Source organism: Neolamprologus brichardi, chromosome 6 (assembly GCF_056152115.1).
Source record: "Neolamprologus brichardi isolate AB-2024 chromosome 6, ASM5615211v1, whole genome shotgun sequence".
Classification (NCBI taxonomy): Eukaryota; Metazoa; Chordata; class Actinopteri; order Cichliformes; family Cichlidae; genus Neolamprologus; species Neolamprologus brichardi.
The window spans coordinates 11,802,894-11,815,089 of record NC_142109.1 but is presented as its reverse complement, the minus strand read 5'-3'; the positions used below and the strand labels follow the sequence as shown (position 1 = coordinate 11,815,089).

Here is a 12,196-nt window from a genome sequence, read left to right as displayed (position 1 = left end):
TAGTTCTAAGACATTAGCCCTTGAAAAGAAAATCAAGAAGGGACACGGGTCAGGGAGCTATTTTTTTAAACTGTGCTGGAAGCAGAACATTATTCCTGCAAGTTACAGACTTTGTTAGCATAACGTCTGAATTTTTGCATATTAAAATACAGACAGCACAGACTTGCAAAAGCTTTATGCAAATGGAAAATTAAACTTTTATGCATGGGCTGGAGATTCAATAATTAACATGTGCCATAACAAAGCACAGAGACATGACCAATCTGTCCGTGACACAGCTCAGCATACACTCTGAGATGGCACATCACAGAAAAGGTGTTTTTCAGTGCTGTGTTTAATTTTGATTGAGAGAACTGAGCAACCAGAAATCCAATAATATGCAATAATAGGTAACCGCACTCACACACAAACTCAAAGGATAAAGCATGCCTGTACGCACAAAATAACCACAAAGCATAACAAGTTTCTCAAGCAGGTACTAAGGTTTATTCTTTGAAATGTGCCAATAATTCAGAAGGAAAAGAAAAAACAAGCAAGTCAGTTCTTTATTATTCTCCATCACCTCCACGTACGCAACACCACCCAGTCCCTGTTACCACCTACCCTACCGTGCAAACAAAGGAGCCTGTGTAGAGGCCCGGGCAAGCCAATTTTCCTCATCCCATGCCTGCCACTTTCTTTGGCAAGGCTTCTCAACACACATGCAAGTGATCACCATCTCATCTCCAGTCCCTCATGAATAAACAATCTAGCTGAATAAATGAACACTGATTTTTAGTGTCTGGCCAAAACAATATACAATCTAACAGCCTGGCCTTGTTCTTTTTAATATTTAAATATATTTCATATTTCAGTGAAGGCTTTTGTAGATTTAAAAGTAAACCCATGGATTCAAAACCAAATCCTTTTCCGATCCTTATCCTTGTAGCCCAGCTCCTTTGTAATATCAGCAAAAGTATGATGTAAAAAAAAAAAAAAATATATATATATATCAAAATGCACTTTAATTATGCATCAAGTCTGCAAGAAACAAGTATTTTCATTATCAGTTTATAAGCTTATTATTTTCTCAACTTATTTTCCATTAATTTTCTGTTATATTATCCATTAAAAACAATAAATAAAGTGTGTTAGTTTCCCAACTTTTTAACAACTAGCTATCGATGGTACCGAAACCCAGTATTAAACACGTCCCGGGGCTAATTTGCTAAGGAACGGAATATCAGTACACCCCGTTGTCATCAGTATGGCTTTCAAATATATTATTGGTGCAAAAGTTATGTTATAAATTTTACCTGCCCAGTTGCATTACTGACTAAGACTTTAAGCTATGATGCAGTTCTACTAGCTCCCATGCAGAAGAGGGTTCTCTGCATCTTCCTGAGAGCCTGCACGCAAAGAGTGGGTGCAGCTCCGTCTCACCCATCCATACACAGACCCTGATCTTTGTGAGGATGGTGAGGAGAATCAAACACTCAAAAGTGTGGCCGCACTTCGCTGATGGTGCTTGTAGCCACAAATGCAGCAGAACTTTTTCTTGTAAAGGCAGAAACACAAACTGCCTATCGAAACATTTAGTGAAAATCCATCACATTCAGGCAAGGGGACTCAGTTGGAGGTTAGTGATGTGATCTCTGCCTATACAGCCTACTAGAGCTACCCTTGGAAAACATGTAACACATTGTAATGGTCGTCAAACTACATCTATATTGATATTAACTGGGTAGTCAACTCATCGTTGTTATGGGGGGGTAATAGTTATGTTATATACTAATGCACGATATCTTGTTCTTAATTTGAGTCATCTCCAATAAAGTATTGACAATTGAAGCACCAGAAAGATGAGCAGTGCAGCTAAGAGTTATAGTACTGTTAAAATCTCAAGGTACCACCAGCTCAAGGTTAGGGGTCATGTTAGGTCAACACTGGCGAATGGTAATGCTTAAAAAAAAAAAAAAAAGAGGGGGGGGGGGGGGGGGGGGGGGGGGAGAGAAACTAAACAAAAAACTGCAAGGGCAAGTCTCTTGTGGCCAAGGCACAAATACCTTTTCAGAAGTTAGAATTTATGACCTTTTAAATGAAAGGTCATAAATTCTAACTTCTGAAAAGGTATTTGTTCAGCATGTAGCTGAAACACATCCAAAACCCATCCCTGAATATTTGTCAGGGATCTGATGGGTGTAAAGATGTCGGAGCCAAATGCTAATGTGTGTTTTGTTCACTCAGCCATCCAAAAGTATTAAAAAACAAAACAAAACAAAATCTGAAATTGAAACAAATGACAGGTGTGGGGTGATTGTTTTCTTATGGTGAAGTAAAAACGGCAATCCATCTCCTAACCCTACTATTGAACTCATCACTGCAGTTCTAACATCAATGATTTTCTCACAAGATTATAGATTTTCTCACAAGATTATAGTACTCGTGGCGCAGCAGTTTAGGGTCAAAGGTATTTAGCAACAGTTTGTTTACAATTACAATCCAGCTTGTTGTGCTCCAAACACACAACCTGAAAGTTTGCTCCTTGAACCCTTCTGCGACTGTATAATCGAATGATTATGCGTAGAAGCCAGAAACCAAATGTAAATTTAACTTTTTTCCCCTTTGACACAAACAATGCATTTTTTTTGGTGTATTATTGTAGTTCATATGCAACACAGGAAAACACCACTGGACATTTGACTCCATACTGTCTGGCGCTACAGTGGAATGATTACATGCTTCTCTTCAAAGATGTGTGTTTTTTTGTTTATCACTATAATTTGGTGTGTGTGTGTGTGTGTGTGTTCGTGTGTGTGTGTGTGTTCGTGTGTGTTCGTGTGTGTGTGCGTGCGTGCGTGTGTTCACTGTGTTTTAAATGTGAGGGTTGCTCATGTGAACGTTGAAAACCGTGACACACACACAAAAAAAAAAGAAAGAAAGTGGAAGCAACATTTGCCTACGACTAGAGAAATGCTCAATAACGAGCAGCACATCTGCACTGGCAGCCATGGACTTCTGATCGATACGGATTCCTACCTTAGTTTTTAATCGTTACAGACTCTGTGCCTTGAAACGTCCGACAGGCAACCAAAGTCTGAGCTTATACAACACATGTGCATGATTAGCACATCAATGTGCACTGCAGGTAAGATGCCTGCTGGACACCACACTGTGATCTGACCAATGATTTGTGATTCTTTCCTCACAACTTAGCTCATGCGTGAAGCCGCTGAAAGCTTATAGGGAGGAACCATAAAAACCTGAAGTAATTCATGAGGGGGAGGTACAGAAAAGACACTCGAAAATTTGGCAACAAGAATGCAAATGTAGTCCAAGCTAGGCAGGTACATAGCTTGTGTTTCATTTGTCTACATTTATAGCTTGTGTGATTGCTGAATAGTATAAAAAAGGGGTTTATAAGATATTCAGGATTGTTAAGACTGGGCTCTTAAACCTAGCTGCCTTGTTCCTAAAGTGGTGATCTCACTGCAATGGCAGTTCAGTAGCCAAGGAGAGCCTGGGTGTGTGAATGCATGCAGAGGGTGTGTGTGTGTGTGTGTGCGCGCGCGCTTATGTTTTTTGTGTGTGTGTGATTCGGAGTGTGAGAGAAGAGAGGGGAGTGCTGGCTGGCTTTGAGTGTGTGCACACACATGTAAGAAAACCTCAAACTAAATGCGGGCATGAAAAAATAATGTGTAACCAGCCTGTTCTGCAGCTTCAGCCTGGGAAAAGGTAACCAGAGAACACAGTGTTTGTAAATCACCACCAATCAGCCGTCCCCCTCCTTCCTCTGGCTTCCCCCCCACCCCCACTTCCGTATCTGGCCAAAAGCACGGCAGATGGATATGCAGAGAGTTAATGATATTTTAAAGACAGCGATCATTCTTACATAATGTGTTGATTCATTTTAACGGCGACTACATCCTGCAGCATCAGTCACGAGAAAAGGCTTTTCTCATTTTTCAAATTGTGTTTTCAAGCACTCGTCAAAGAGTTTCTCCTCATTTCAATCAGCATCATTTGAGGCACAGAAACGCTTGCGATCTGAGAGCTAGTTGAAGGAGTTTTTCCAGGACCAAAACTGCAATCAAATCAGAAACACGGGTTTGAATTCATCCTCAAAAATGAGAGTCTGCTACTACGAGCCCCACAAGCAGCACTAATATATTTGCGCTCTGCAGGATGACTTGAAAATCCTGATACATCTGAGAATGAGTACATCCTTAAAATGGATGGAGAATACAAATGAGCATGAACATTCAAATCAATGAAGCGCTATTCATCTATTAACAACACTCTCGCGCAATTATTAGGATTAACTGGATAAAAATCTCCCACCCCAAGGGATATTTTGAACCACGTTTTAAAATTATACACGATTAACAAATTTGTTTACATTGTCTGAATTATAAATTCTCTTTCATGCTTTTTTTTTTGTTGTTGTTTTCCCGCGTTTGTTTGTACTCTGCATTTTCCAGCTAAGGGAGGACAATTTTTATGGCTGCAATCCAGCATAATACACCCAACATCCTTGAGGATATTCTACCTCACGCTGTCTGACACAGTGACCCATTATCTGTAGTTGGAGCCTGAGGCAAGTGCACAGTGTCAGGGAATTGGCTACTCCAACAGGCAAATGCAGGCAGACTGATGCATGCATGCATCTCAAGCAGTTACTTTGGTCAGTGGGAGATAGCCACTGCTGCATAATGTACAATCATAACAACCCTGCAAACTGGGCAGGACTGCAGGGGAACCTGGGCGTCTTTGAGCTTGAAGCCCTTATTTCTGAATGTACCTAAGCATACATGGTGCTCCATCAACGCTGTATTACGTAAAATGTGTAATTGCTCAAGCATCTACTAGGGTCTGTGAAAGGGAGGACCCACAGTTGATGTACAGGTGCAGAGCATCTTACCAACATTGATGGGAGGTAAGGGGGAAAAATACATTAAAAAATAAAACAATTGGGGGCTTCGTTCCATTCAGGAGTGTATAGCGCCTAATTATAAGCACATTTTTATCGGGGATTGCAGAATGAAACACCCCCAAAGCAACAACAAATTCACCAACGCCATGAATGTCACCCGGAACCGCGGCGGTGGCGGCGTTTATTTACACAGCCGAAGTTACTATGACGGAAAGGACGTCAAACGGCTTAGTAGCATATTAAAAGATTTTAACGCAACGCTAACACAACATTACGGCCTGGGCAATTAAAGAGGCATCTCTGGGGGTCTGCTACAATGCTGTCCATCCTCCGCAGTGGCCGTACGATCAGCCGCGAGAGGCGCGTCAAAGATAATGTGGGCGACAGAGCGAGCCAAACACACGGAGAGAAGATGAGGATGTGCCGGAGGTGACACGGCGGATAATACGAGAAGAAATCCTACTCACTTTGTAGAAAATCATCTTTAAAGTGCCGTAGAACCCCATCCTTGTAATCCGGTGTGTTTCCCCCTTTCTCCTTTGCTTCTCAGTGACAATCGGTGAAGTCCAAATCTGCGTGCGCGGCGGCGAGATCGCTCTGACAGTGTGAGGGCAGTGTACTCTCAGGTAAATCCGACGCTGGCTCTGATGTGAACATGCTCGGGCACGTCACCGGACTGGCGTGCATGCAGTAGATTCCACCGGTAAAGACATTAGCAGGGGAAAGAAAAAAAGAAGTAGTAGAAGAAAGAAAGAGGGGGGAAAGCTCCGTCGTATCACGTCGACTTAAAGGGGCTAGGTCGATGGGTGAACAATGCACTGCGACGATTCCGGAGGCTTGTGCGCCGCCGAGCAGGGAGTGAACAGATGAGGGGGAGAAAGAGGGTGATACTCGGCAGAAAGGGGGAGGAGTGCAGGAAGAGAAGCGTCAGAGCACAGAGCAGTGCCCTCTTCCTCTTCGCAGGCTGCACGACGGCTCTTACGAACGGGATCGGATTACAGCCTCCCCGCTGGAGAAGACAGGAATGGTGCAGTCCAGCATTCAACACTGTGCGCAGCGCATCCCTCCGCGAGCGGAGCACCCGGGGACATATGCGTAGCAGGCGACAGGCAGCACGCACACAGAGACCAGGTGGGATACGGACTTGTCTTCACTCGTCGCATCAAAGGCGGAACCCCCCGCCAAACACACACACACACACACACACACACACACACACACACACACACACACATACACACACACACACACACACACACACTTGTTGAAAGCTCCAAAAAAACACACAGGAGCCACCCTCTGCGTCAAATTATACTGAAGATTACATTTATTACGCACTGATGGAAAGTCAAAGTCCTTTCACTACACCGCTCACTTCCCATCACTAAAAATGGGGATTTTATTTTTATTTTTAATTTTAAATTAAACGTAACAAAATATCTGTTTATTAAATATTAGCGCTGTAAATGATCAGGCTATTTTTAGGTTATTCTAATATTTTAAAATATCAGAAAGTACAAAAGCTGGCCCGTGACAATTTGCCTTGCTTCCTTTAATCTATCGTTTTATTCCACTCGCAGCACAAATCTAACATGTATTTCACTGTCATGTGAGAAAACCTAAACGCTGAGAGCTTAATTGGCTGTTTCTGCCTAGAAAAAGTGACCCAAGTGATTGATATATTAATAATACCCAAAGGTATACATTATAAAAGACAAACAAATTAGCTAAATATTGGCCAGCAACAGTTCAATTCTCACTAGGCACTCAGACCGCACACCTCTGCCAAAGCCGATGCCCAGTATTGCCATTGATTAATTTGGATTTTTACAGGAATTTAACATATTCTTTCCACATGCTTTGGCTCTATAAAGGCTTTACACGGATACTGCACCCGACTGCTGCATTAAAATGACTGTCAACAGATCACATGACAGAAAACAGTCAGCCATTAAAATCAGGCAATATGTGAATGGATCTATATCTGCTGCACCTGCTTCCTGCAGGACAGTATTTGCATTTCAGGATGGCAGATAATAGCCAACTGCACCTGTCCAGTTACAAACACTATGTACTGCTGATAGCTTTACAACTATGATTAGAGATGGGAAAATCCACAACCTCAAAATGGGAGCTTTAGTTTGAGCAGGTAAAGATAATCTGTCAAAACACATTCAATGTTCCAGTGAGATTTTTTGCTCACCGGAACACTGAACCAAGTAAACAAACCAGTGACCATGCTCCTCTGCTTAGCCGTTCACGATAAACACATTCAAATGCATTTGTTTGAGTAATTTGGACAACATGACTGGTCATACACGACAATCCTTTCTGATTTCTCAACATTTTCTCCTACAAAAAGGTTTTTGACACTCGGTGCAGAGTTTGTACTACACCATTCGTTTCAAGTGGTATCCAACATTTGCAACACTTGACCTCATACGACATCAGCTTCAGATCATCGAAACTGCGGAGACAATGAAGGGTCATGGGATGGGCTCTATTCACAGGTGACTGAGCACTGAGATCTGGCAGCCTTTCAGACTCTCCTGGCTTACACCTGTAATTACAGAGTGACCTAGCACAGGTGGGAATTTTAAAGCTGGCAAAGAAGAGATGCCTGGTACAAATCTAGCACAATCCGAGTTACATCTTGAGGCTTATTTTGCATTGTAATGTGCCTAAAGGGTACTGTACGATACATGATTTATTGTTTTATACAAGCTATACTGGGACTTGGCTAATCTAAGCATTACAGACACTAGGACACCACAGCAATACCAACACAAAAGATTTCAAATCAGTGGACGTCAGGGTGCATGAGACAAAGTGGTTAGGAGCTTTGTGTGTGTGTGTTTAAGGTGGCTCTCATGAGAAAGGCTCTCTCGATGCTATCGGCCGGCCCAACCTTTACACAGCACATTGGAATGCTTGGTATGCGAGCAGGGTTGCACGGTGGCCTTTGAATGGTCCGTGGCCTCCTTTGTCACTCTCCTTCTGCCAGTTGGTAAAGCATTAACAGGCCCCCTCCCTGCTGATACCAGTCTCCTGCTTATAGAAACCAAAATCCTGCACAAAGCAGGTGTCGTCTTCTCAAAGCAAACTGCATTTAAAAAAAAAAATCTTGTTCATTATAATCAACAAATGACAAACAGGTTACAGCCCTCCCATCAGTGGCTGATGGGAGGGCTGGAATATTTAAACATAGGAAGATGTACAAAAATAGTAATTTCGTTTTAGCACAGCATGCTTGTGGATAAATGCAAATGCTGTGTTATTCGACTGTGCATAAACAGACAACTTCGGTGCCAAGCTGTTAGCACATTGCCTCAGATATTGTACAACTCTGCAGGTAAGATGAGCATCCTCGGATTGGCTACCTAGTCTGATCTTCCCATCAGTCTAGTTTTTGATCATCTTTGGATTAGTATATACTTAATATATGCATTAAAATATACAGATTTTAGAAGCAAGGCCATAATACTGACATTTAAAATGATGTCAGACATGCCTTAAGTCTGAAACAATTACTAGATTATAGGGGTGGGGGAAAAAAATCGATACTGTGTAGTATCGTGATATTTTGTTTGCTAATAATGTATCGATACAGGGACAGCAGAAATCGATATTTTGTTACAAAAAAGGTTTTTGTGCTCTGACTTCAGAGCATGTTGATCAGCTCCTTTTTCTGAGCAAGAATCCTGACATTCCTTCACTGTCCAAATGTGTTTAACGTTTTTTTGGCAGCAATAAACATGACAGTTTACTTATTTTAATTTAAGACATGTTTTATTTTAATTAAGTTTAAAACTTTTTTATTTAATGTAAAATTATATTTTGTTTTAATTTACTTTCAAGTTCTTCAGTTGCTGAATGGGCTGCATAGTTTTCATAAATTGCATAGTTCAGAATAGCTATAATTGTACCAGATGGTTGCATTCAGTTAAGTTGGACTAGACTGTAATACAAACCGTTCAGTTTGTCAACAATAAAACTGACTGAAATGAGAGAAAGACTGAGTGTGAGACTTTGATATTAGATAAAATGAATATTGATAAAGTTTACCTTTATGTACAGAATCTGAATATCGCAAAATATTTTTAAAAATTGCAATAATATCGTATCGTGCGTTAAGTATCGTGATAATATCGTATTGTGGGATGTATGGTGATTCCCACCTCTACTAGATTAATCATAAAGTACAGAATTAAGGAACAGCCATGAAAGCCCTCTAGCTGTGGCCTCTCAAATACAAAGTTTTGTAACTATGTAAATATTCTGTAAATATCTCTGGCTGTTAGGCTGCTGGTCACTCAAACTAAACTTTTGAAACTATCTGTACAACTTGGGCTTAAAAAGGAAATGGAAAATGTACACCAGAAACCAAACAATTTAGCAGAAAATAAGAAAATTTGAGAAAAATAATCCTTAATTAGAAAGCTGTCACAATAATTTAATTGCTGCACTTTGTGATAAGTGAAACACTTACTAATTAGAGGAGTAATAATTAAAGCCTCACAGCTGTTTTGCAGAATTGGTGACTGGAACGATTTCCAATCAACAGATGTTGGTGGGAAAAAAGCTGAACTACAGGAGAAAGGGGCTTTCTTGAGAAAATGTTTAATGTGAGGTGGTGAACTTGAAGGAGGAAAATACTTCTTGGGCAGCGATGCATCACTAAATGGGGTCATGTCATTGTGCGATTGTCTTCTCTGGACAAAAAAAAAAAAAAAGAAAAAAAAGAGAGAAGCAGGGGGTCTGCATTCAGTAGATTTTCCTCAAATGGGTTAAGTGTGATCCCCATGCCAGACTGGACAGATGCAATCCATGTGGGGGAGGTTTAATGAATAAGGAAATCATGGATCATGGCATTCTGTGGTGGATAATAATGGCATCATCTGCATGGAGTTGAATTAACATATCCTACAGCCACCCACACGACTGAGACATTCAAGTTTGAAGGGTTCAGGTCAAAAAGAAAAAAAGAAAGAAATTAAAGCAAGAGGCTGAGGCATCTCCCCTGTGACACCAATAGGCTTAAATAAAAATAAATGGAGAACAGAGGTCAGTATTTGCAGTTATCGGCAATTATTTCAAAAGTGGAAGTGGACGCAGATGCAGCATTTTATAATATATAGAAGTAGAGGAGCCCTGAGAAAACAACAGGCAAAGGTCATCACAATGAACATGAAGACAAATATATATTACAGCTCCAACACTAAAGTGAGAATGATTACATTCAAAGAGACAGTATCCAGTGTTTGTCCCTCAGAGGCACATGTGTATGCACTATAAAGGCTGAAGACATAAGAGCAAATACCGGCCATAAATAACACTGCATTTTATTTGGTATTCACAAATGAACAGAACCAAAAGAGGAATTTCTCCCTTGTTGATGAAGTTAGCATAACCTGGTCAGCAGAAGACATGTAAAAGTTTCATATTTTTGTACTTGGTACAAAAAGGAAAATAGTTTTCTATGGTGTTTGCAGTAAAAAGTAGATAGAGATAAAGGAAAGGCTTCCTGAATACAGCGGCCATTCTTTTATTCAATAAAAGTTCAGACTTCCTGTGCACTTCTGCTCTCGTTAGGTAACTACAAAGATAAACCTGTAATGGTGCTACATCTCATGCAGAACTGGGATGTCCAGATCTCTGTTCAGCCTCCCTGTTTTGTCATAAAACAATATTACTGGAAACAACAGCCATAATGTCTCCTCCCTTTGTGTACAACTGACACTGACCACAGAAACAATTGCAGGGAAATAGCAGACACAGCTAATTTCCCCATAGAAAACATTGTGGTCTTGTGTGGGTGCTTAGGTAAAATGACAATGTGGCCTCAACACATACCCAGAATAGATGGAAATCTGCAGACTGAAAGCCAAAATGGGTAACAATTGTTCACACTTTATAAATGAGTTGACCAGTAGCCTTTCTTAATTCACAGCTCTGCAAATCTCTGAAAGAATGGCAACATAACCCAAAATCTGGGGCATAATGACATCTGATAAGAAATAATAAATCTACACAAATTGCTTTTCTATTTTTCCTCTAAATCCCTCAGTCAAACTTCTAAAATTGAGACTTGGCACATTTTAACTATGTGTAAACTGTGGTAATTTTAGTGCCAGAAAAAGCATTATCAGCTAATCTCTTTCATGTATAAAATAAAGCAAAAGTACAGTTCTGAAGTTTGAAAATGACAGACGCAGAAAAATGCACGTCCTGGCAAACTACAGCTTCTATAACTTTAGATGGACTCAGTTTCATTGGTTCTCCCAAAGGGTTCATTTTATAGGAGCACAGGCAATGAAGACAAAGTAATCAATGACTGAAATTGTGTCGCTTTGCCACTTAATGATGCTCTCAGTCATTATGTTGTCCAATCAAAGGCATCATAGCTAAACCCTGAGGCCATCATCAGAGTGCCCAAAGCACGTCAGAAGCAATCAGTGAATATCCCAAGCTTCAGCCAGCGGGTGGAGGAATTGGTGATTGCTGACATGGTTCGAGTAGGACACAAGTCTTTCAGCTTAATTAGAGGCATTTATTTTTAATAATCCTGATTTTTATTACCTCGTTTTGTTGTCTGAAAAATATTATACTCATACTCCATGTTACAGACTATGGCAGAGACTATGGAAAATCTCTGCAAGAGAGGAAGGTGACAGAGTCTTTCTTACACGGCACACAGTCTCCTCCAACAACCACCAAAACACTGCACATGTGCCGACAGCTCATTCACAGGTGATACTGCCCGTTTCTCTGCCACTCCCTGTACAGAGTGCTGCAGAGAGAAAATGTCTGAGGCAGGAGAGCAAACTCTTGTGGAGTTGTTGCTAGGCAAGTTTTGTTAAAAAAAAAGTTATTAAAGGGATATGAACAGTCAGTAAATCTAGCTACAAAGTTAACAAGGCAACAGTGAGATGAACGGAAGTATATTGAGCAAGATGTCTAGCATCAAAGGTGAGATTGTTTACATTTAGAGTTTAAAAAACAAAACAAAAACCAAAACCTGAATCCCAAAATTAAAAACTAAATGTTAAACCAAAACACCCTTAAAATTTGGGTATAGCTCTAGATGATAATGGTAGCTGGTAAGTGTCAACACTTATTTAGGGATACTTTGAAAGCTTTAAAGTAGCTTTTGGCTCCATTCATTTGAAGTAATTAAACTTATCCGTCCAATAACTTAATGTGCCCTCAAGTGTGTGTGCATACCTGTGAAGGCAAACTGTACAGGAAAAAGGTCAGTATTACTGTTGCCCTCTCTTTTTAATC

At 40.5% G+C, this 12,196-nt stretch overlaps 1 protein-coding gene across 6 annotated transcripts in view; it reads right to left on the bottom strand.

Moving 5' to 3' along the window:
• Nucleotides 1-12,196, bottom strand: part of fbxw7 (F-box and WD repeat domain containing 7) — a 135,374-nt gene that overhangs the window by 23,785 nt on the left and 99,393 nt on the right. The window contains exon 1 of one of the 6 annotated variants that reach the window (XM_006796070.3): nt 5,380-5,965. The exons of the other annotated variants lie outside the window; for them this stretch is intronic. Coding sequence (XP_006796133.1) covers nt 5,380-5,418 — 39 coding nt within the window. The 5' untranslated portion in view covers nt 5,419-5,965. Of the gene's footprint in view, nt 1-5,379; nt 5,966-12,196 lie in introns of those variants that run through there. 6 annotated transcript variants of the gene reach the window in all.